General features: G+C 51.2%; 1 protein-coding gene across 1 annotated transcript; it reads right to left on the bottom strand.

The window, feature by feature from the left end:
* Positions 1 to 13,280: 13,280 nt before the first annotated feature.
* LOC100902326 (homeobox protein aristaless-like) lies at positions 13,281 to 25,073 on the bottom strand. Its single transcript, XM_003747118.2, has 4 exons — positions 24,977 to 25,073; positions 24,391 to 24,709; positions 19,227 to 19,272; positions 13,281 to 13,937 (listed from the first exon to the last, which is right to left on the bottom strand). Exons 1-4 carry the CDS (start codon positions 25,071 to 25,073, stop codon positions 13,281 to 13,283), a joined length of 1,119 nt encoding a protein of 372 aa, XP_003747166.2.
* Between the last annotated feature and the right edge of the window lie 822 nt (positions 25,074 to 25,895).

Genomic DNA, 25,895 nt, shown 5'->3' with positions numbered 1-25,895 from the left:
ATTCTCTCCGCCTGCTCATGCCGTATCCTCCCCGAGATGTTCCAAGTGTTCTTCTCGATCTCCGCGGATGACTTATTCGCTTCATTGAATAAGCCTAATTCGCGATGATACATGGGGTACGTGTCCATGAATCGGAGAGGGGTACCGCGACTTCCTGGAGGCAAAATGAGGGGGACCTTGAGGAAATTAGATTACCTAAACACCGTATGTGTGACGGTCCTCTTGCCAGGGAATTTCTCAGGGGAGAACGGAGAAAAATGAAACTGCGACGCGTAACACTCCAGGCGAGGAATAGAAGTGATTCACGACTCGAGAGCGGCTGGATCTTCGATGGCGATGCGGTGCGACGTACAGCGCCGGGCAGCAGCGATCGCTGGGTCGGTGGATCCATTGTGATGTATCAGCTCTGGAAGATTTTTTTGGCGTGGCGTTTATTTTCTCATTTGTCATTTTGTTCCGTTCGGTTGTGTGTTAATTGTTGTAATATCTCTCTGTGTTTCCCCGTACAGAGTCAACCGCCCGCCTGACCGTCCATCCCTTCATCTGCCCGCCCGTTATTCCGCCTGCCCACCCGCCGGTCGGTTCGCTCCGTTTCCTTTGGTCCACCTGTTCATTCGGACTCATTCGTTCGCGACCTCGATTTGGACAGACGTATCTCAATGACATTTCGCGGTTTGTTGACTCATTCTCCTGGATTGGAACGATTCCTCATCTCCAGAAGGGAAGGGAACGAACAAGAAGGACCAGCGGAGCAGATGCGCCACAAAACCGCGGGCTCTCTGCCCGATCGTCGAGCAAGCGAACGAGCGAGCAAGCGGGCTGCCCACCGTCGCTATCAGATAACGCGCACAGACACATCGCGTCGCTTGTGATTGTTCCTTGAGTCAGGGTAAGAACAAGGTCTTAGAAAGAACGGGTAACTGCGGGACCGAGAGCGCGAGATACAGCAATACCAGCGCGACCGCAGGAGGACGAGCGGAGATGAACTTCTCATCGTCTTCGTCCCCGTACCCAACAGTCGGCCGGGTAATTATTGTATTTCGTTACAAATCGTTGTTTGCCCGTAGCTATCTGGTTCTGTATCGCACTGTTGTCTCTGCTCGGATGCAAAGACAAGAAATCAGGCAAGCGACAATCATCAAGTATTAGAAACCGAAAGCCGACTTGCCGCATGAACAATGATACGCGGGCCGGACCCATATGTTGGATTCGCAGGGGAAAATTTATCTCGATTGTTGATTGATGGACTCGGGTCAGCGCCCCCTCGTGAAGCCCTCGAAGCCTATGTCTTTCTTAGTTCCTCCTCTCATTGTTAGATACACTGTTTTCGGGAGTGATCGCCATGTAAGTGAAAGTTGGCTCCCGGTATCATTTCCGCCGAATCCGAGCTCCTTGCGAGATGGAGGTTAGGTGCTCATCCTGCACATCAGCCGAAAGTTAGAAATCCCCGATTTTGCTAATGCCCTGAGCGACGAGGGAAAGTGAATGCCGCGAATAAGAAAACCGGAATACAGTAGCGTAGAACTCGATGTCGAGTCCTCGCGCGGGAGCCGCGATCGAAGATCTATGAGCTGCTCCCCAAATAATTCCTTGCTGCAAACCCTGAATCCTCCTAGATTATAAGTCGGTGCATCCCGCGGATGATACGATGATTTGACGCACCCGATCGCTCGCCCACTGGCCTGAATGTCGGACCTGAGCTAAGTTTGGGAAGCTGCTCGATTACTGCTCCGATGTTTCTGGAGAGAGTGAATCAACATTGTGCGCGATCATCGGAAATAAATTCACGCGGCCAAATGAAACGATATTACCTCTCACAAGCGAAGAATGAGCGAACGTGGCCGTGCGAACGACAAAGAAGACGGTGGCGATGAAGCAAATGGACCGATGGACCGATAGACAATTAGGCGCAATTTAAAAGAGATCATTACAGAAGAGAAATTCTGTGTGTGACGAGGGCGCGGCACCCCTAGCAAACCTACATGTGCTCACAGACAGAGAAAATGGTCGGGGAGATATTTATCAGTTGACTGAAACTGAACATTGGACGATTACAAACTCGATTTCGCTCGCTAATCACGAATTTATCTAAATTTTCGATTCATTGAGCGATCTGTGGAGCGGTTCCTCGCAATTGGCGTTGAATAGGCACTGAGAGATTGACAAATCGAGACCCCAATCGATTTTCTCCGCTCCTTCAGAAGTTGGAATCTTTCATCGTTCATGAATAAGGGCGGACGTCGAGTCGCGGAATATTCTCTGCGTAGAGGTCTGCACAGGACTCATGCCGTCATGAAGATATCCACGCTGGCTGACCATGAGATGGCTATTGAGGTTCCGAAGAAGATATTCGATGATAATAATAATTGTCTTTCCGAGGCGAGCTCAATCTCGCCTTGAAAATTCTCCCCCAACAAGGGTACGGTTGCATCTCGTTGTTGTTGTTGCTGTCGTTGATGATGTGCTTGTAAGTGATTCTCCCGAAGAATGAGAACGGCGTTTAGTTTATGGTCGTCAATTTGCCGTGTAGGTGATATGGGAGAGTCATAAAAAATAATGACCGACCGCAACAATGCGGACTTGAGTAAATTCTACTCTGTGCCGTGTTCTGTGAGTCGCGTGAGCTCGAAGCTCGCCGAATCTATCTAAGAGAGGTTCTGAGGAAACTAGAATGCCTTCGACGTGAGCCACAGCTCAAATGCGTCAAACTATTTATCCAAGCGGTTATGCAGAACGAAGCTCTGAGCGAGAAGAGCAAGATTGGAGTCAGGTAAACTCCATGTTCCGATCTCAGATCGGAAATGATTCTAATCTGATTGCTACTTGAGGTAGCATCGTTGCCGTGTCGGAATGGATCGATTTGCGGACTTTGTCAGGTTAGTAGAGGAGAGAAGGGGCAAAACTCGGGAGACGGAACCTTGCGATCCAAAGCATGAAGAAATATCGGACTAAAATCAATTGAGAGTGAGCCGGTCGAGTGGAGAGCCTTCCGCCGACATCAGGCAAATACCGAATTCGTGATGTTCAGTACTGCCCGCCGCTCTCTGATAAATGTGGCTCTTTTTGCCGTCAATTGTTGTCGATTGCTAGACGGTGCGCTGGACGGCTGCGCCATTGTAAACATCTTCAGTGAACGAAAGAAATTAACCCCCCTAAAACCTGTGGCTGCTCTGTGCAGCTATTTGTCTATTACGGCAAAAATGCAACGAAAAATTAAAATGGACAGAGAAAAAGCGCGGCGCACTTCGAACAATAGACGAGCGCTCGAATGATGGCCGCTCTGAATTTTTCGACGTCGGCGCGGCTTTTGATACGATTTAAAGCGGGAAGAATAGAAAAAAACCAAAGAGATAGGAAAAAGTATAATTTGTTTTTATGGTACGATGGCCCTCATCGCTTTCCTGCCGTCATCAATCGAGGTACTGAATTGAACCGCGATGCGGTGCGAGTGTGAAGCACCCGGTTGACTTTCTACCGCTGCTCGTCGGAGGGGCTAGCAAGTCGTAAGAATCTCAAGGCTCCGAACTTTCCGCAAACTGATTTCTGTCGGAATTCTCCTCTGAGCACGGTAATGCCTCCCTTAAGGGGAGAATTTCGCGACCGCTTCTGCTCGAAGGAAAAGGCTCCCCCTACGACGTGGAGAATCATCGTCTCTCTAAATCTTTCTTCGCATTTCTCGCAGCCCCGTCGAGATGTAGCCTCTGCCGCGGGAAGCGTTTGTCTCGAATTCCGTTGGGTCACGAGGATTCATAAAACGTAAAACATACTCTATTATCGAGGAGCATCAGCGGAGTCCTTCCGGAAATTTCCCCACTCCCAATAATCAGGAGGATCTGACTGTACCTGTTCTGGGACAACGAGCTCCAGGCTGAGCCTGCGTCGGAGTTTTTCTGATGTCTTCATCCGACTATTCATCCGTGGGTGTGCTTCAAGACGTGAAAAGCAAACTGAAATCCTTCCAAGATCCAGGGATGCCTTCGAGGAACATTCTGTGCGGCTCGTCAAGTCGTCAGAGACTAAGGTCCCGTTGCGTGCTCCTCTCGTGAGCTTCGACCTATACGCAGGTATGCTCAGAGCTCGAACCTTGAAGCGTGCTCGACTCGGCGTGTTGTTTGACTGCGTCGAAGATACGACAGAGACGGTGATAGGGTTAATAGCATGTATGGAACCATTGATATTGACTCGCAATCGGCGAGCGGGCCGAGCAGCAGCAGCAGCGTCTTCTATCTATAACGAGGAGGCTGACTGACTTTGTGACTCTTTCCGGCCTCGGCGGCAGTCTGTCTGCTGGGGGCGTTTACGGTGACAGTTGGAGTCCGTCGTGAAGTAAGTCCGGAGTCGATTGATCTCATTGAGGCCTCATTCAGCCCATCATTGAGTAGTGGGTGGTGACAGACGAACGAACGGACGGACGAATTGACCGTCGAATAGACGAGGATGACGGACGGACGAACGCACGGGCGGATATACAGACAAACCAAGCAGCGACTGGTGGTCATCCAACCGACCGACTGGCCGGCCGGCCGACCGGCGGAGCGACCGTCCAACAATCAAGAGAACAGTAAACAATGCCGGACGGTCTGTCGTCGAAACAGATGCACACCCAAGGCTGAGAAAGCAATTCGACTGAATTGAACCACTTTGCAAACGATACACCAAACCTAGCCGGCCAGCGAGCGAGCGTGCACCCACCACTCACCGAAAGACCAACTATCTGTGAAAACCACTGACTGAGATTCACCGAAAACGCTGCGTCCAAAGGTTTGCCACAATTGAACAAGCAAGACCCCATTTATCCCTTCTCCGGATTGGTGTTCGAGGATCATTTTGTTGTTAACTTTGTCTTCATCCTATTGTTCTGCCCTCAATATCCATCTGATCTACACCGCAACTCATACGTATTCCCCCAGCTGTCCCGTAATTATCCGATTAAGGCATGCATGTATTCGCGTTGGTTTCCTGTGTGAGAAATATGCTGATTGAAAGATATACGAGGGGAATCATTAATGGGGGTGTGATGTCGAAACTGTCTTGTGGTAATTATGTCGTACGAAAGCCTCTCGATCCAGGACCAATGACTCGCATACACTCGGATCATGCCCTCGAGGTCTCAGCCTATCAAGAGTTCGGATACCTGCAGCTTCGGTAGATCTCCCTCGACGGACAGAATCCGGACGCCGTCCTAGAATGTCTTCCTCCTGTTCTGGATGAAGACTTCCGCGTTAAGTAAACGCGATCAGGTCGTAGGTCAATCTCCCCGTAGCAGGCACGTAGATCCGCAAATCGAGGTCGCTCTCCCTTATATGCAGGTGCACTCTCCGTGAGAATCAGGTCTGTGGTACGATCAGACTTTCGAGTATCGGGAGAATCCGTTTCATTCAGGACGAATCCCGATGTCCACGGAGGTATTGAATGATGGTGGTGTGCCATAGCGAGCCGCGTAGGCCGACGGGCTTTCGGTGAAAATGCGCTTGTCAGACTGATTTTGGATTCCTACGTTTCCTATGGGGATCGACTGAGCGAGGGAAGAAGTCGGTTTAGCATTACTGTTAAAGAGTACTTCAAGACTCGGCACGGTCAGAGTCGTCCCGGTGACGGCGGCAGATTTGGACATCCTCGTCGATGGGTTTTTCTCTGCGTTTTTCCCTGATTTTTTTTGGATTCATTTCTTGACTGGCTCGCTGACTGGCTACCCGCGCGTCAGTTCGCTCATCGTGAAGCCCTATACGACGGACCGCTACGGATGTGACAAGTGGTTCGTTCTTCCCTCGGACGAATCTAGCGATTGTCCGCCGACTGGCCGGGCGGCCGACTACTCGATACGTTCGGGGTGGCCCTCTGCTTTTAAAGACAAGTTGATCATGCGAGAAATTGGCCTACTTGATCTCTCGCTACTGGAAGAGCATCAGGCTATTGGCGTGAATGTTATTTCATCTTAGACAGTTTCAAAGTCGGACCACCCTCACACCCGCGTTGTTGAAGAACTGCGGGCGGGTGGGCAGGCGGGCGGGTTAGCGAGAGAAGCCGCGAGCGAACGTGCGAGTGAGAAGGCAGGCGGTGAATTAAGCGGAGGAGAGAGCATCCGCGCATAACAACCCACGGCGACATCGGGAGAGAAGATGAAAAAAATGCCACAGCTAAACGTCAGTATTTGAGTCGGCAAGTAGCAGGCTACCGCTTCGACGATCGGTCTGTCGGCCGGCCGGCCGGTCGGTCGGTCGCCCAAGCAGGCAGTTCCTCAGACAGTCTGTCAAGCATTCGGGCAAGACAGGAGGCAGGTCGTATCGTTGTCAGGTGCGATTGCCCGAGTGAGATCTTCATTTTTGATCTCCTTCAGAAATGACTGATTCTGTTGAGGTTCGGACGCTTTTGAATTCCGCCGTCGACTTGCCTCGATGGCTCGCATGATCGCGCGCGAAATTTTCTCCATGGATTTATACGACGTCGACGGCGCTCTTCGTGCAATGCAGAGAGGTCTCGAATACTATTCATTCCACGACTTCTACTGTGAAGTTTTTCAGAATAATTATCTCCGAATCCCGTGCTCCTTTGAAAATATGAGCCGTTCCATTGGACAACCACCTTCTCAATCCGTGATTAGCGCCGTAGCTCTGTGGATATTATTCCTGTTCCAGAAGCCGTAGAAGCTTTCGGAGCGCGAAACTCGGAGCCCAACCCTCTCAAAGTTCCTGGACTTCCAATGAAGCTGAGTGAGACGAAGAAGCACATTATGCTGCTACTCGCTGACGGTTTCCATGTTGTCTCTTCTTTCTTCAGCTGCTTTGTTTCCGTCGTTGCCGTTTCCCTCGTCTTCATCATTTTGGATGCGGGACGAGAGGAGCATGACTGAGACGGCTTTGTTCGGGGATTTGATGATCGGCACGACAACTGAGTCAACGTCAGTCAGTCGACTTTCGATTCTGTCGGATCGAGGTATAATGAGATGGCGGACATGCGGTCGGTCGCTTGATCGGTCGGTCGCTTCTCGTGCTCCGTTATTGATTGCGATTTCAGAACAGCGGCATTTGATGAAACGCTGTTAAAGAAATGATCTGCCTTGTGGGCGTCGGGCTTGACCCCGGGCTCGTTGTCGAGTGAGCGAGCGGGTGACTGACTGACTGACCGACGGATCGGCCGCTCGTTTCGATTGTCCGTTTTTCGAGCGTTTAGAGTGAGGAGAAAAGAAGAGGAAAGCAAAACGGAAAATCCAGAACAAAGTGCGCGCACGCTTGAATTGTTCATGCATCCAAATTGATTCGTGTATCTCGTGGGCGGCTCTTGTCTTCAACGAGTTCGTGAAGGTTGCCGCTCGCTTACTCCAATAAGGACTGCGACCGAAACTCGCGGACGACGTAAAGTCCAGTCGATTGAACGAGCTGCACGAGTAGGCTGTCAGATTACATCCTAATATTTCACCCTGAAGCCAAGTAGGCTGAATTACCGCCGCTAAGTGACTCAGCGAGGGAAACGAACAACGATGCACGACGCCTCGCCACTACTCACCCAGATCAACGTTCGCGCACGATTCGTCGTAGGCGTATGTGACAGATTGTCGTACTTGGAGTGAAGAGCTTCATTATCGGACCCTGTACAAAAACAATTGAAACGGCGAAGACTGCGAAGCGATTCTTAATGGGAGCAAATTTCGAACGAGGTAAAAGTCGATTGAGCCCGGAGCATTAGCCACATGCTCTGACCCGTCGAATCATTTCAAATCGCTGAGCCCAGCCGGCGAGGAAATTACCGTAGTGGTCACAGGGTGCTGCAACAATACATCACCGCACTTCGTGTCGGGGTGCTTGTTGACTATATCTCGATGAAACGTATCTCGTCAGTGAAATCCTCATGGAATAGACATGAATAGTTCCGTATGATTCCACGAACTCCACAACCGGAGTAATCACAGACCTCAAGAGGTCAGGGACGAGGAAGACCGTGTTCTGAGCGATTGGGGAGAGCAGGAGAGAAGAACGGAGAACGCTCTAGCTGCGTCCTCCGAGGCGTGCGGGTTGACAGGTTGTCATCTCGGCTTGTGAGCCCAGAGTCTCGAACGCTGCCTGAAACGCGATCGAGTGGGCTCAGCTCCCTTCCTTGCCTTTGAGTGGTGACAGCAGTTGACCCAGATCATTGGGAGGAAGCTCGATAAGAGAAGAAGAGAAGATAGGAAAATGAAGAAACGTTGCCCCTCTCTATGGAGACCCGCGGAACTCTGCGGGAAAATGGGCGTTCTCTCAAGCACTTCGACAACCATCGGAAATTAAGATCTTTCGAGGGACCATACATCGCAATATTATATTGTTCTGATTCCAGTAAATATACGTCAATAATCTCGCGGGAGACACCTGTTGATATCGTCTGCGTTCTGAAGTCTCAAGCGAGGGACGAAAGTTCGGACACGGATACCTTCACCCATTGCAGCTTGAGAGCGGGGTGGGAATCGTCGATTCGAGTGCTCTGCACCCGGATTCTCCGCAGTTCGAAGCGCTTGCAGTCCTGAACTGCGGCACGCTGACGTCCGATCGCATTCGGAAGATATTCAGCGCTCCGTTCAGAACGACCGTCCATAATCGAAACAGAATGAGGACTAAGCTCATCAGAACTTTAGACGTCTGATGAAGCAAAACGAATTCAGAATTTTTTGTCGCTTGAAAACTGACAGCGGCGTGGTTTGATGGATAATTCCGCGCATTTTTTCGCTTCTGTCTCAATGCTCCACATATGTTTGAAAGGCTAGATGCATTTACTCCCGGCTGCTCCCCACTCACTCTCACGCTAGCGGCTCGACTGGCTTGCGGCCTGTCTCGCTGTACCCTCGGTTTCGGCGAGGTTATTATCGAAACGAATCGAATCCAAATGACGCAGATGAATTGAGCGGAAGATTTTCATTTAGGGCCAATTAATTACGATCGCGATTTCAATTTCATTTTGAACGAATTCCGCCCCGAATGCTTCTGCCCTGCGACGACGGAGACGACAAATTCCCTCGAAGCGACCATCGCGGTCCGGGCTGATGCAGGAGAACGACGGCGAGCGGGAGCAGAAGGAGGAGGAGCAGAAGTCTAAATTCCTCGTATCACGCAAGATGCGCATCACTCTCCTCGAGAACGACGTTCCGTTTGTCCGGTTGAGTGTTCATTCGCTTGTCGGTGAGCGCGGCCGCCATGCGTTCGCTGTCCGTCAGTCTATTCATTCATTTCGTTCATCATCGTATCTGTGATGAACTCTTCCTCCCCCCCCCCTCGATGCTCTGTCTGCGGCTTCGATTGCCCCTCATGATCTCGTTCCCCTGTCGGAGCCCGGATTCCCTCCGAATGTCATTTCTCGGTAATGGAAAGAATTCCAACGATGAGCTCTCGTCTCGGTCGGGGGATTTGTTTTCGACCCACCCATCGATTCCTTGTTGCTCCTTCCTTCTATCGAGTGTGCTCCCGCGTTCACTTGCTATATCCCCCGTCGGAGAGACCTTGCTCGATCAGAACTCGCGATGGGGAGCCGGTCTCCGTCCGGAAGATTCCGGAGTTCACGTCTTCCGGCGAGCCGTTACCCCGAGGACTGGATTCGCTCCAATCTTACAAAGATATGCTGGTCGTCGCTCTGGTGATAATTATGGTGTCGATGACGTCGACAATGAAGAGACCATGGTGTCGATTTTCTGGTGTTTTCGGCGAATGCGTTCAATGTTTGCAAGCTCCGCCTCCGTGATCACGATCGTGCCCCTTCCTCTATATCCTTTTCGCTGTTACCTATTTGTTCGCTCATTGTGAGTAAGCGCGTTTGTGAGAAAAATGGAAACGGGGTGCGAGAGGCAGCAAGAGCGTGAGTTGCTCTACTCAGTTTCCATCGGTCAGCCTTTCGCTCGGTTGCCTGGTCGGTCGGTCAAACCGACAGACTTTTCGTCGATCGCTCCGTCGGTCGGTCCGTGGCCGACTGAATAGGCAGGCCGCTGGCAGCTTAACTACATCTAAATATCCTTCACTTTGGGGGTAATTTATATTAAATAAATAGCGGCCGTATTTCTTTTACGCGTGCTTGTGTGAGCGAGCGGGAGCGTCTGTTTGTATTCGCCTCTGATTGGCGCCGTACGTACAAATGTCGACGAGAAGCATCGTCAGAGCGAGGCAGCAACAGACAAGTCGACGACTACGACGGCGGCGACGATGGGAAGGAGAACAGACGCACGGGTACGGCACCCAAAGCGACTGCGGACCTTCTTAGGGAGACAAACAACGTTTAAATCATCGGAAATTCTGCTCCATTTTGGCCAAATTTCCACTAACTGCCCCCTATTATTTGATGCGATAATCGCTCCGTATAGCGTGGAGTGTCTGTCTGAAGCGCTGTTTACAGACATACGTTCGCATTCGGTGAGCGGCACACGAACCTGCAAAGGTAACGTGCGGCGCTGGATGTGACCATTGGTGGAACGAATAGGGGAAGCGCGGCTGGCCGGTACTCGGAAGCGGCGCTCGACCATTTTGCGACGGCCGAGGTTCTGGAAAGAATGAGGAATCAGAGTGATCTCCATGGGTTTCCAGGCTCGGGCCATCAATTGGGTTCTCCGCAGGCTGCTTCAATTCGCGAGCGAATTATTGACAACGGAACCACCTGCGAGGTTCAACGGGAGGAAACATCAGATTTTTCGGAGCTTTGGTCTCTCTGAGAGCGTCGATGGAGTTTCAATCTGTTTTCCTGGTGTGCGATACTCCTCCACCGTCAATACAGCTGGGTACGTCAACCCCCGTTTCGATGCGCCCAGATAGCGTTCTGGGATGTTCCCGAACAGCTCCAGCTTTCGATTGGATTTTACCTTGAATTTTCCTCCTGAAGAAAATAAGGCAGATGGACAGCGAGCTCTGACACTTCATTCTAGGCACGAGATATCCTTGCGACATATCTTCTTCATTCTCTATTGCTCAACGTCTTTCCCGATTCTACATCTCAGGGAAAGGTTTCGTAGCTGGATTTTGCTGCCCCCCCCCTTTGAGTGCCTGATGTCTGGCCGGGTAAATACTCGATTTCAGCTCGGGGCTGCCCTTGGTCCATCTTGATTCTCGGAGCTCAACTCAATTATTGTGACTTTCATTTTCAGGGTGAGCCTCGCTTAGACGATCACGCGATGAAACATGAGAGCCCACCGCAAGATCTCGTCGCGCCAACCGAGGGGAACGCTCTTACTACACTCGTCCGAGATGGAAATAATGTTCTTTTTAATAATAATTGTTGAATTATCGCATGTGATCGAGAGTCAGGACGTAAGGCGTTAGCAACTCCCTTCGCGACAAGAAGTTCACGTGAGCGGGTTCTGTGACGTCCACGGGACTCGTAGGCTATCGAATCGACCCCAGCGTCTGCATGACGATGCACTAAACGAGAACGGAGAGCCGTTCACTTTTATGGCTTAATTGGCTGAATCGTGATTACGGGATTCCGTCGATTTGTTCTGCTATTAGTCAGCTGGACCGCAGAAGACAAACGATAGAACGATTTGTACTGGCAGAAATCGGACCTCGCTGTGGGTTTTTCGGAAACAGTATCAGAACAGAATTATTGTGAGGGAGCGATTTCCTCTGCGATTCCAAGTTGTGAAACTTCCTCTTCCAGAGAATTCTGTGCGGAAAAATCAGAAAACCTACCACGCAGTTGCCGATGAACGGAAAACTGCAAGTTCTGCTCCAGACTCGCAGCTTCTCCCTAGGCGATAGCAATTCGAGGACCCTCGAGGTCGATGTCGGATCCGGGATAAAAACACGGGCGAGAATCGGGAAATCAGGCGATACCGTCTCCCCGGTACCGTCTCGTTCTAATTCTGAACTCGCTCGCTTGGCTTTACCTATGTAGCTTTGTTTCTACGGTCGTTGTCTCTTCGCTAATCGCTTGTTCGGCTGGCCCGATTCGGTCGTCTGCCTGCTCGGCGCGCCGCCGTCACCACCACCCAAGGCTCCTCATTGAGGTACTAACTGTAATTACAACAAGAAAAGGGAACGAATGAACGAAGCGACCGACCGTCGAGCGAACGGTCAAGTAGACGAAGACGTCGAAGCCAACCGATCGAAGGGCGGGCGGAGAAGCCATACGACGAATGGTCTTCTCCGCGTCAAACTCTTCCCCGGAGGAGACGCGAGAGTGGATTAGTCGAATCATTCTGGAGCTCATATACCCTGGAGTCGGCTTTATCCCTATGAATCGAAATCGTCGCTATAAGCTGAACATATTCGAATATCCTGCATTGAAGGAGGGTGAAGCTTTCTGGGAATGCAATCCAGCCGGAACCTGCGTCGTCACCAGTCAAGACCACGGGAAAGCTTTACTAACAGCTCGGTACATCCAATAGAGATAGGCGAGATCGCCACGGAGCTCCACTGGAGATGAGCTGTCTCGATTAGAAACCCGAAAACGGAACCCCACGTCGGAGATTCCCATTCAAGCTCTCGATCGTTGATGCTCCTATCCGTCCTGCGCATGGGGTGATTTGAGTCGATGCGGAAAGAGTCGGAGGCACGTTCTTGCTGAAAACATCTTTCCGATAATGCGCACAGCTACCGGAGAGCCTGTCCGGCAGAACGTCGACGTCACACGTCTTGAGTGTGAAGCACAATTTCATTTCTTTGTCTCTTCTGAACGTGAGATCTTTCTTCAGACCGTCGGTTCCAGCGCTAAGCCGACGTGCTTCGCGGTCGTTAGTCGCCGATTGCCGCGAGAAAGCGAGAATCTCATGAAAGAAACAACACGTGTTTAAATTACGTAGAAACTTCATTTGCATCATGTATCTTCTTTTACAGCCAGGCAGAGGAACGCTCGTACAAAAATACAATCGAGCCCTGAGGCGATCATGTGAACTTGGAATACCGTAAAATCATAACGCTAGAGGACTTGCTGACAAATCTCCGGCAACAATCTTACACACTCGTCCTTCTCCGATGTTTAAATTAGATTACTCCCTTAGACGGCTACGGTGTATGTTCCCCCTGTGGGAGGGGTCTATTGGCTCCGCACACGCGGTAATACTTTGATATTTATCATCACCATTTTCCCACAACTTCGAAGGAATTTTCCTACCTACTCAAGAGAATACTCATCTTCTCCAAGTCATGAATTACGCACTAGGCGCTGGCTATACAAATCGGACAGTCTCGACATTTGATCATCTCTAACACTTGATGAGGCACTCTCGAGCAGACACTTCCGGAAATCCGCAGTTGTCCCCATGATATAATTCATAATCACCGTCGAAAATTTCTGCCTCAATGAATGTCCCAGACCCTAGACGACAATCGAATGGGCTAGTCCGAATTATCGCTGAGTCTCCGTAGCTCTTCCTCGTGCTCGCGGGCTTTGGATCGGAGGATGTCGATACTGGATTGATTGTCATCTTTGCTGTCATCGAAGCTCGGAGCTTCTTTCGGTTCGACCTTTACGGGCGACCTCGAGCGTGAGGAACACGACTTCGTCGAGGCAGCTGGCGAGGGACTTCGGCTTTTGTCCTCGACCTTACCCTGAGCTGCCATGGCAGCCTGCAGCCACGCTTGCAGGTGGTTCGCGTAGGGACTGCTGAGGGCCGGCGGCAAGAATGGGTTGAATTGAGGAAGACCGGGCAACATGGCAGGCAAACCGGGAGGCAATGTCATGCCGGGCAGCATTAGCGACGCGGCCGGGCTCGGTGCGCCTCCGGGAGCTGTGCCGTACTGGAGCCTTTCGGTCGCTTGTTTCCGACCGTAAATGGACGCGAACGCCGCTGCAGCAGCTACAGATGGCTGGGCCGCCGCTACGGCCGCGGCGGCTACAGCTGCAGGGCCGGATTGTGTCGATCCCTCAGAGGACGTCGTCGACGGAGGCAAACTTTGCGGAGACGAATAGGGATTGAAGCCCGCACCGGGGTTCGGGTTGCCGTTGGCTTTCTCTTGCTTGCGCCATTTTGCGCGTCGGTTCTGGAACCAGACCTGCGGAAGAAGGAAGGGAGAAACTTTTAGCGAATCTGCTCGGAGGGTCAATCCCGATTGGCCTCGTCGGCCTCGGGTGCCATCGAAGGCATTCCTGGTGATTCTCAAGCGAATCCGCGGAGGCGTCGGTGCGGGTGCGATAGACGTTCCGGCGGGAGGTTTGCGAGATGATTGTAGGCTTCGATGGACATGTAGTCGGCATGCTGTCCGACGACTTTTACGCGATTGAGGGAGTTTATACGACTGAGTGAGTATGTGTGGCTACGAGTGTGTCTGGCTGTGTGCGCGAGCGAGGGAGCACGGGAGGCAGCGGGGGCTACTTCCATTCAAATAATTGAAGGAGATCAAAGATTCAAGTGACTTAAGAATCCAGTGGACCGACGGAGCGAAGAAGGCTCGCTCTGTTGGGAGGCCTCGACTCGCTGCCAGGCCGACGAGCATGTAGAGTGGCAGGCAGCTAAGCAACTAGTCCTGCCGAGTGAGCGAGCGAGCGGCAGACAAACCCGCTAAAAACGTGGCGACGACTCAAAACGATTTTTTGCCCCGAGGACGACCGGTGGTTACCACTTCGCTTCAAAATTCCACGATTCCATTCGTCCGCACATCCTCGCACGCCTCTCATTCGGCGAACGTCTTGTCGTTCGACGCAAGGACGACGCTACTCCATGAGCAGCGTTCGTCCAAAAAACGCTGACAACGATGACATCAACCAAAACGGTACCGACGGCGGCTACGGCGACTTCAACAAGAGCCGTGATGGCGGCAAAGCGCGCCGAGAATCCAACCTGTGCGTCAAGCCGACCCGGGACCCATCTCGAAACGGTATTTTATCATCAGACAGTCCGAACTCGAACCACCTGAGGGACTCGGCCACCTTGCGCGAAAACCCCTCGCTCGGCTCGACAGACTGCTGTTCTGGATCATCGCTCAGAATCTTTCCGTAGGTCTCCGAATTCGGACTCGGCCGTCAATGAGCTCTGAATGCACGCCAACAAACATGGAGTTCTGTGTGATAACCAACCCCGGGCTCAATCGAGTTCTCGAGAGCCCGAAATTATCCCAGGCGCCTTGGCATTACGGTGTAGTATTCCGGAGCCGTCACGTCCGAGGGAATATCCTGAGAGCGTCAGCTCAAAAGTTGTTTATACAACTGCACAGATTTGATTCGACTCGCTCTACGATGCGAAGCGTTCCAGACCTCAATGTCTGTAAAGCCGTCGACTTCCCCACCGTTCCCTGCTCCTCGAGCTTCATCAGGTGTTTTCGAATACAGACTGAGGAGCAACGAAGAAATTTAACCAAAACCGGAATTGAGCTCAGCGAGGAAATTAGCTTGAGATAACATCTCTCAATGAAGCAATTTGACCGATTCTCCCTTCTTCTTCCCGTAGTAGGTCCGCCGTGTTTGAGACAATTATTATTACAAACTTAGGGATGAACACAGAACTCTTGAAGCTGTTGCGTTAAGCCACTCGTTTTGTAAGTTTCGTCTCTTTTATTAGCGATGACGCTCTTCACCGCTGCGATGCTCAACACCGTCGAACAGACCTACCGACCAACCGACCGACTGCCTGAGTGAGTACCCCAGGACCCGTCGGAGCTCTCGGGAACGGATCCAAGCCGACAGCCGCCTATTGAAGGGCTAATGACTCGACGACACTCACTCGAGACGTGGAACCGGCAAGAATTCAGAATTACACCGTAATAAAAGGTAGGAGATTAGGTCTGTTAGCGCCCTACACTGCGTTCTCTGGCTTTTGTCGTTTCGCTTGGCGGTCTATCGGTCTATTTCACTCAGCAAAAAACTTATTCGGCTGCCTCATGGTCGTATGCAATTGTAGCTTCATATTGATCTCCGACTGCAGTTTCTGCCTGGCGGGAGGCTGAGCTCTCGGTATGCCTCTAAATATCCTCACCGAGGGTACGCGGCGATCACCACAGCAAAACGACGTGTGAGCATCAATTTCACTATTCATCAGCCGAGCATTTTGACCGACACCTCTCTTAGAAGCGACCTTTTTTCTCTTCTCGTGGAGAAGCCGAAAGTCGAGCGGATCGACCCTCTGCGCGACGCCTATTACGGCTGACGCCGCTGCTTGTCACTGCGTATGTTGCTTTCTGTCTACTAATGGTCATTCCAGACGATTGTTGCTTCCCTGTCGATCACGAAAGGACGATGTAGACGCCAATCGAGGCATGTTGAATAGTCACGTTCTCCGGGAAGATGATTGACACCCGTCATTGATAAGTTTGTCACTGATTCATCGAAAATGGAGACCCAGTTGCATCTACGGCATTCTGTTCTGTCACTGGATATTATAGATCGGGCGAATGGTCTTCAGGCACTCTGGAGCTGTGTCTTTGGGCGGGGGAACCGTTGGAAACCGTGCGAAAAGGCTAAATGACTCGATGGCAGAGGGATCATGGAGACAACTCAACCACAGAGCTCAACTCCGGATGATCCAGTCTCTGGAGGAATTGAGTGTGGTTGCCAAATCGGATTTAGCGATAGTAACTTGAACATGAACCTTTCTCAGCATGGACGAAGCTCTTTTGAAGAGTTCATGAGTCGAGAAATGAAAACTCCGTCACAATTCGAGCTATCCCACGTGTCATAACGAGTGAAGTCTGTCAATCGCGTCAAATTCTCGCCAAAAAAAAACACAGAAATCGCTCATGAAGTCTTAATTGAAGCCAGGCCGCTTCTGTCGCCGGCCGCCCCGTCGGCCGAGAGACCGAGACACCCGACGGACGAAAGAACGAAATTATTGACGACACTCGATTGCCGGCTCGAATTTCGCACTTTTCTCCCTGTTTTGGTCTTCTTCGACTCGTACTTCTCACTCACCCGGTTGGCAAATGAACGGGGGCTCGAATTTAAATTACAGAGTTGACTTGTCGTTCTCAAAGCGTTCGCTGCAGCTGTCCGACAAGCGGAGAACAGTCGTCGAACGGAACGTTTCATGCTTTCGGATACGGTGCGGTCGCCGTTGAAATCATAATTGCATCCATCGGCTCCTCGAGTTCTGCTCATCGTGGCGCAGAGGATCCACAGCAAGTTGTTCAACTCCTCCGACGAAAGGCCGCCCGCCTCCATGCCGAATGCGACAGAATCAATCGCGGGAGTAACTCGGAAAAGCCGAGGCCATCAGCCCGGAGAAATTATGTGAACCCTGGATCTCGGTGGTGCACTTTACGGTCTTCCTTCTTGTTCCGTTGCGCTTCAACGCCTCGGTTTCACGGCACTGGGATTCGGTTCTGCACCGAACATCTGGAGCACCCGAAACATCGGTCTGGCCAGCATACCTCCGTCCGAGATTCAGAAATGATTTTTAAGCGACCTGCGATTCAAGTACCTCATCGTCGTTGGCGGCGTCTGCTGTCCTGAGCGTGAATATCCGCGCTCATTCGGGCTCATTTTGACAGATAACTCGGAATCCGTCCTAACGTTCGACTTTTAGCAAAAAAAGGCTGAACGCGTCATGTCGAGGTGTTTCTGAGATGGAGTACGAGACCGACAATCAAGACATCATCTCAGCCTCCCCGTCGTTTTAAACAGGTGTCACAAAAGTGAAACAAATTGGGACGGCCTAGCGACGGAACTTACTTTAAGATCGGTTGCCGGCGCAACAACGACGACAATCAAGAAATGTTGGAAAAAACACAACCAACACCGCTCGAGCTGGCGCGAATATGCCGCCCAGCTCGCGTTCACTCCATCACAATTCTTTCAAGTGGATTGTTGTCAAACTACGGCGAGCAGCAGAAACAGAGCAGACCTGAGCGAGTTGATGGCTTAATTTCTTTTTCTCACTCTTTTCCTCTCTCATAGACGAAACTGACCAACCTGCCAACTGGCATCCGCTGCGAACGAAGCGCGGTCATCGGCTCTGGCGCCGCGTAAACTTAACCGAGCTCGGGCTGGTCCGAGAGCTCGTTACAGTCTTCTCTGAGAAATCCTCCATCGAATTTGAAACATGATCTCCGATCTAAATTCAGCCTGTCCCCAGACTTCGACCATCCGATCGGGAGTTTACTTGCAGGGGGAACAGATGGCAGGAGCGTCAGCTCGTTTTCCAACGATGCTCGAAAGTTCACAAGTGAAAAAAGGACTCGGTCTGCCCGAAACCACGACGAGCGTTGACTGTATTCGGAGGAATCATTCCGATTGCCCTTCATCGGCGCCGAATGAGCGTTGGTGGAAGGCAGGAGCTAGCTCCTCCGTTCGTTCGTCTGTTCGTCTCTGCGTCCCCCTTCGATGCCTACGGCTTGTCTAAAAAAGGCGCGAGGCGTCGACAGCAATTAGCTTTGTTACTTATAGCGGCTATTTCTGGCTGCTGTAATGCGATTTTGTTCAGGATAATTGTTTGTTAAAAACAAGAATAAAAAAATGACAGACGGACGGAAGACTCCGACAGAAATGCGAGAAGGGAAACTTCGAATGAGCGGTCGGCTCATTAATGTGGTTACTGCTCTTCACTCCCAGATCCATGACGTCATCCGGTGGGTCCGTCAGTTTCTCGATCGGTTCGTTGGTCTGCAGCTACTTCAATCTTAATGAGATGGAAAATTGTCAGAAAAATATGAGCATTCCAGACGAGAACTCAAATGAGACTGCGAGACGGCGATCCAAAGAGTAGACGGCATCCGGTGGCGCCAAGCCTCCACCGGGAGCCACTACGTCTCTTACTGACAGTCATTCCCCCGAGCTGCCGAACGCTCGAGCTCCATCGAACTTCAGAAGTTCGGAAGTCCAATGGGATAATAAGGTATCGCAATATCGATCGTGAGCTTCTGGAGGCACCGTGTCCGTCAAGGGCTGCCACTACCCGTTTCCGTTGCCTATTCCTACCATCGCATCGGTGTCGGTCTGTTCGGATATGATGGATGAGCGGCGGGGGCTTTTTGAGAGCTTATCTCCCCGACGTTCCTCTTAAGAAGCCACTCGTTGTATGAGTTCGCGCATTTGTGATTTTCGCTTGTGTTTGGTCTTTACCCGTCCACCTCTCCGCGCTTTTTCAGGGCAAGCGAGCGAGATTGCCAAATCTTCCCGCAAGGGTCTTAAGCCGTGATTGAGAGCGACGAATCTAATCGATACGCTGGATGGAGGGACGTGTCTCAGCCGCAAGGAGTCGCCGATCGAGAGTTCCGGTAGGAAACAACGGGAAGACCACTCTCACGCTGCTGTTTCGATGGGAATACGGTGGGAAAAGCCCCTCCCTCGAGTCACATGCGAATTAAGTGGAGAGGATCGATTGAACAGAGTGATTTTGGAATTAGGGAACTTACTTGGACACGAGCTTCGGTGAGGTCGACACGCATCGCCAGTTCTTCCCTGGAAAATCAAAGTATTAGGATTTGATATGGATGCTGCCGCTCCATTCAGAGTCTCTGTATGCCCCTCGGGTAAATCCGGGTATTGATTTATCACAAGATTTCAATTTATTCATTATCTCTATTATTCAGACCCTCAAAGTTTCGACGCAGCGATCTCAATCTCCCGTTCCGCCCGTCATCCGACTACGTATCGTGGCTACGATGCGGATGGACGTATCGATAGATTACAGCCGCATGGCCTTCATAGAAGTTGATGCTTAGAGGAGAAATACCCGGTTCCATTACGGCGTTGCATCGAGCTTTTCCACTGAGTGAGGAGCGAACGCAGACGAGAATGGCGACCGCTAACTCAGTATGCTCGAGCCGTAATTACTGCTCGATATTTACCGCCAGCCCAGCTGCTGATATTCGGCTAAACTTGAGCATATCGACAAGGAAACATCGATACTGCCTTCACTCCAAGACGTCTTCCGTCGACAGAATGCTCCCTCGGCGAAAAGGTTATGCTCAACTCATTGCCTGATCCTCCTGGATATTTTCTCTTCGACGATGTCTTCCCCCGGCTTCATTCAAGAGTTGCCCCAGCGAGAACCGGCATCGTACGTTTCGCTTTGCCCATTACAGGAGGCCGATGCGGAAATGGTGGATTTCTGTATTAGCGTCTTTAGTTTGCCCTTCGTATTCATCCCGGAGAAAAATAGTGCACTCGGTGGGTGGTTGGGTCTACTCGGCGAGACGATCGACCCACCGACCGACCGGCCGACCAACGGATCGATGTATCGACTGCCAACTTGTTCCGCTTTTTGGCTGTCGTCAATTTGTCGATCGTGATATTTGCTTAAGTAATTTGGGCTGCCGTACTTTAAGTGGATTATCCGTTTTCAGATGATTTTGTACAATTACTTGAAATTACATCAAGCGCTGCCTCCGCGTCTGGGAAGGAGTGCCCCCGTCTAGCCGTCGTCGCTCACTTATCTCTCCGCTTGGTGGTACCTAGTGGGTTTGTTCAGCGGATTTTCTTCTCCTCCTTTTTTCTGCTGCCATCATGGCAATTTCTCATGTTCTCGAATGAGTTCCTCGGGCGACCTTATGGCGCAAGCGAGATCCTCAGAAAATACATATAGTTGTGCTTCATAAACGATTTCCTCATATATTTGCCTGAATTGGTGGTGTAGAATTGGATTACGCCTGGACGGTCCTGCTCCTGTCATATGGCGTATCTCGAACGAGAGCGGACTGTCCGGTGGGCTGATGTTGACAGAGACCTTTGAATAGAGCGTCAAAGAAACGCCAAATGCTCTCGCACTGCCGAAGTGATTCTCCACGGTGGAGATATGTTGTTGTTTACAAAAACGCTTCCGTTGACGCCTCGCCACGCGAGCACAAAGGCCTCGAAGGGCGTGCGAATGCCCCACTCGCCGGTCAGAAGCGGCGAAAGACAGAGAGCGCAATCACAATAATGAGTTTAATACGAGGAGCTCGACGACCGTCGGAAATGAAAAGAAACCTCTGAACGTTGCCACCAACAAAACCGTTTAGACATTTAAGCGTTGGCCGTCTCGACGAGGGCGGTTCTTCTTCCTCGCGGACGCATTGCCTCTTGACACAATGCAGCGGCTTCCTACGTCACCGACGACGACTCCATTCGGCCGCAAACAACGATTTCAGACAGCAACTCTGGACCAGTAGCCGCTGCCAGCACGTATGCTGAAGTATTCGCTGAGCATGGTCAAGCGTTCGCGAGCAAAAAAAAGTCATTTTCGAAACCTTAACGTATCTTCTCAACTCAATACGGGGTCGAAATGTTCTTTCCGCCGTGAACTGGCTCCGTGCTGGTCATCTTTGTCGTCGACGTTTTCTCCGTAAATAAATAGTAAAAACGCCTTTGTCTGTCCGACTGACCGAGCGACCGAATAAGTGAGCCTGGATAGATGAATGCATAGATGAATCGTCTTCATTCGCTCATTCCGACTGAATGGACTAAGAGAGACGATGCTGTCCGGCTCTGGAGTTACGACCGTTCATTCGCTTAGATCGTCGGCCGGGAGCTTATTCATGAATTGCCGCGATAAAATTTCTCTGCTATATGCGTCTCAGCTCACGAAGCGACTAGTGTTTCGAATCCGGGACTTCGAATGCGTAACAAAGATCTTCAGGGATGGATCGAAACAGTTTCCCCTCCCTGCGGTCAAGACGACCCTATCGTATGAGCCGCGACCGAAGCTGCAGTTGCTCAAGTTCATTTTCTCGTCCGACCCTCGGGCGAATCCCTCACCAAGCATCGGCAGCCAGGAGAAGCCGACGAGGCGTTAACAAAAAGGAAGAGGAAAAACTTTCAAATCAATTACCGTAGTCACTTGTTGCTTGAGGTCTGTCGGCTTGCATTAGGTGACGACACGGCTCTCCGAGCTACTTCGTAGCACACTGACTGTGACGATTACAGCAGGACGCAGGATTTGATTCCAGCGACCAGGATGTCCTGTCCTCTCATAGGAACAGCAGAGAAACATGAGATCAGAATGATTGGCTGAAGTCGCCACCGAATCCAACCCGGTGCTCCAGAGGACTACTGGCCCTTGGATGAATTCGCTATGCTGAGCAGAGAATAATGGACCCACACAGAATTTATAATCGAGAGATAAACGATCTAATTGAATACATCAGATCGATGACCCACGGGTATCGCACGATAGTCCTGACGGGTTCCTCATTTGCATCCGCGCGAGATTCCACGGGTGTGGCTCTCGGGAAAGTGATTAGGCGGCAGCGCAACGGCGTGCTGCTTCATGAGCGGAACGTGCGAGTTTCGTAAAACTCTTCGTAGTAACCACCGGAAATCGAGAATATGATTCGCCTTAACGACCAGAAAATTGCCAGGGGCGAGGGATGGAGCCTCAAGACTCGAGCTTCCAGGATCCGTCACAGCAGTGTGGATTTCGAAAGAATCGCTAACTGAAGGAACTAAAAAATTGTCTTGATTCAGAGAAACAGCGCTTGAAAGAAACAACTCAATGCAGGCGGCAAGTTCTGACGGAGAGGCGCATCAATGGTTTAAAATCGCGCTTCGTATTAAGGAATCTGACTGACACCCTTGTAATAGAATCCTCTGACAACAAAATTACCCTGTATTGAAACACGTAGAGCAGCGCCGGTTCAGCGGCATCGCTATGATCAGAACGGTCGTCATCATCGTAGTTGACGTCGTCGTCCTCCTGCTCCGTCCACTCGTCTATCCATCTTCTACTTGGCTATTCATCTGTCCTTTCGTACGGCATCGTTCTATTCGTTTATGCCGGACAATCGCATGCTCGAACATTTTTGCTGCTGAAACTGTACAAACAACAACCGCTACAAGCAACTTCGGCGCCGATACCGGATTCGACAGCAGCGCAACAAGAGATCTGAAGAGGAAATGCCGCGAGGATGATTAAAATCCGGTGGTATCGGTGGCCAGACGAGGCGAGAGAAGAAATCGTCCTTTGAGCGTGGTTTTTCTCGGGAAGCATTTCTCCTCACTCACAAAAATCGTCAGGGAATCTCCGAGCCGAAAAAGCCTTTCCGTCCGTAGACTGAACGCAATAATTATTCGTTTTCCAAAAAATCATTGAGGAATTTCGCGGTACGGATCGAACGAGAGTGATTGACTCTCGAAGATCAACGATCAACCGGGTTTATGCACGTTGAGATGAAACATATTTCTGCACAGAATTTCGAAACGAAACCGAGAGCACCAGATGAAGGGAGGCATTCTCTGGAGAATTCAGTCGCTAGCTCTGGAAAACCATGACTTCAGTCAGCGCTCGGGAAACGTCTCGTCAGCACTCTATGCATTAAGCTTATTGCGCATTAATGGGCGCGAGTGAGAGCAGCGCTTCGCTGTAATGACGAGCACGTCATCAAACTCCCTACTTTATTATCTGGTGTAATTGTCATAGTGATTTCAGTTTCTTTCCAGAATAATTATTCCAGTTCTCAGTTCTCAACGACTTTGGCAATTAAACCTTTCGCGCGTAGTTGACTCGACTTCGAGCTCTCATGGTGATCCAGTAAATCACGGAACCCTCTGCACACTTTTGGGACGATTGTGGTTCCATCGCTCACTAATACGATTAGGCAGAAAAAAAATTTACCTATTAAGAACGGAACGCGAGATTTCCCTCAGAATGCCTCCTGGATCCAGGGATCTGAGTCCCGCTCCTGTGATGCTCCCCACGTTTTCGGGCCATATGTCGCGAAAATGCAGAGATCAAACCACCTATGCGGAGTGGCATACGAAAGCGAAATCCGCGTTTCCCCCAGCGGGTTCGAGGCACCCTTGTTCCTCGCAAACGCCGGATAAACGTCCGGATGGAAACAAATCAGAATGCAGACTGACAGCTGGGTGCGCACGCGGCTAGGATCATCGAATGTCAACTCCGGTGGAGGCAATTACATTCTATTTGCTCTCACGAGCACTGAGTTGATTGTGGGTCTAGGTCCGCGAAGTAACGGTCCCGTAGCAAGGGTCGGGCAGATAAACATCGGCGGTGGGGCGAGCAACCCAGCGAGAAACGACTCGTCGACCTTGTTGATCACTACCTACTTGAGAGGGCTCCGGCCGCGCAAGCTACCGGCCCGCTATTTGGAGTCTTATTCATGGCAATCATGAATACGAACATCAACGACCACTACCGCCGCCGTAGCAGCTGCCCCGGCCACGTTGCTGCAGGGTTCATCGCTGTGGTCGGGCAAGCTGCAAAACTCCTGGCAAGTCGGGATACACGTCCGCCACTAACGAATTCATCAGTGTCCAGCGAGGAGTTTCGCCAGAGACCCGTGCCCATCTCCTGACGCATTGTCCGACAGAATATATTTGGAAAAATGCTTCGACGTTCGCGGCCTGGGTCCGAAAATGTCGTATTTATAGGTCGATACACCCGTGTGGCGGGACTGAGCCAACTCCTCCCGCGGGATTCTTGGAGCTCGAAAGACTAATCATCGCTCAATTCGAATCAACCGGGATCTGTGGCCGGAGACACTCGCAAGTACCCGTACTGACGTGAGATGGGGCGCGGCGCCCGAATCTCGCGAGCTGATATCATGCGTCGATGCCTAGCGAATGGACGCTTCCACTCACCTGGTGAAAACGTCAGGATAGTGCGTTTTTCCGAATGCTTTTTCGAGCTCTTCGAGTTGGTACGAAGTGAACGTGGTCCTGTAGCGGCGCTGCTTTCGCTTGGGGAAATCGTCGAGGATAATTTCGCCACTCGGCGATGTACGAGCGTGTTGGGCTAGGAAAGCTGCCGTGTTCGGACCGACTTTCGGGGGAAGTCCGCTCGTCAGAGTAGACATGAAAGAAGCCAGAGGGTGCGGAAGCGGAGTGTCCATTTCCGTCAACGGCACGGCTGACTTCAGAACCGGCGACCGGTAGTCGAGAGGAGACCCACTGCGCGTGTCTGGGAACAACGGAGCGTGACCGGTTAGAATTCGAGCACACGAAAAGAGCATTCCATCCGAGTTTTCTCGGTATGGTCATTTATTTTCCTCGGGTTCGAATTGAGATCTGTCCAGCTCGGCATAAATTCAATTGTGAGAACCGAGTGATCCTCGGAGCTCTCCGCGCGGATTCCCTTTCCCGGCAGAATCTTAAGCGAATGCTATACACTCTGCTTCAAGATCTCCATGATTTTATCAATGACGTCTCGGATCATCTGATTTTATACCTTTTTGCGGGGAATCCTCCCACGGTCGTCGGTTGACGATGGTCTTCGTGGTTGGAGTTTCCTGAGATGAGGACGAAATTGGGCTATGGACCATCATTGATAGACGGCCTACAACAGAACTTGATGAACAACCGAAGTCAATGACAACGCACTTGAGAGACCACCCAATCAATCCTCGAGTAGCAGCACGAGCACCACAGTTCACTTGTTGTGATTCGTCAACTTCGACGCACTGTCCACCATCCAGCGCTTTCACAGAAGCTCCGCAGGCGGCTCGCAGACGCTCCGCTCACCAGAACCGACGAAGTTCAACTGAAGACCAACCGAAGACCGGCGGCGGCTCTTCGGGCGCTTACGCCGAAGAGGCGGAGCAACCAAAGTCTCCTCCCGTCAGGCATCTGGTGCAGAGCGGCGACTGGTACAGAGCGTTCGGTGAAAATAATGGAATTACCTATCAGAGTGGTGTCGTCTCGACGTGGAGCTCCTGGCTGAATTCATTAGGAACTGGTATCGTTGCTCGCGCTTCGAATTACTTCGTGGTGTTGAGGAAGATGTGGAACCGCCTTGCTTCGCCTGAAAGTAGGATCGAGGCTCCTCCTGGGGAACCCTGACGAAAATACCACATCATGTAAATCAAGTTTCTGAGGGAAATGCTAGCGGAGTCAAGTTCGAGGAATGAAGTTCGAGCAGCGGAGCTCAATCGGCCAAGGTCCAGATAGACTCAGGGCATCAATCCTGATTACTTCCGGAAGGAACAAACTCTTCCAGATATCATCGAATATTTTCATCAATGTTGAAAAGACATCGTGAAGTTTTACACTTCAATTAGGTCATTGCTCCGTCAGAGGCGATAGTCGAGCGACCAGGGGTAGTATCGGTTAGACACACCCTCCTTTTCGGAACGATTCGAAGTGACACG

Source organism: Galendromus occidentalis, unplaced genomic scaffold (genome assembly GCF_000255335.2).
Source record: "Galendromus occidentalis unplaced genomic scaffold, Mocc_1.1 scf7180000077512, whole genome shotgun sequence".
In the NCBI taxonomy this organism is placed as follows: Eukaryota; Metazoa; Arthropoda; class Arachnida; order Mesostigmata; family Phytoseiidae; genus Galendromus; species Galendromus occidentalis.
Note: the sequence above shows the minus strand (reverse complement) of the source record. Positions and strands in the feature narration are given on the sequence as shown.

What these genes read in the sequence shown, in the direction of transcription:
- LOC100902326 (XM_003747118.2), bottom strand. Translation starts at nt 25,073, where the DNA reads ATGATGGTCCATAGCCCAATTTCGTCCTCATCTCAGGAAACTCCAACC. An exon ending in TATCCTGACGTTTTCACCAG is followed by an intron (nt 19,273 to 24,390) that starts GTGAGTGGAAGC and finishes TTGATTTTCCAG; the next exon opens with GGAAGAACTGGCGATGCGTG. An exon ending in TCACCGAAGCTCGTGTCCAA is followed by an intron (nt 13,938 to 19,226) that starts GTAAGTTCCCTA and finishes CTTCTTCCGCAG; the next exon opens with GTCTGGTTCCAGAACCGACG.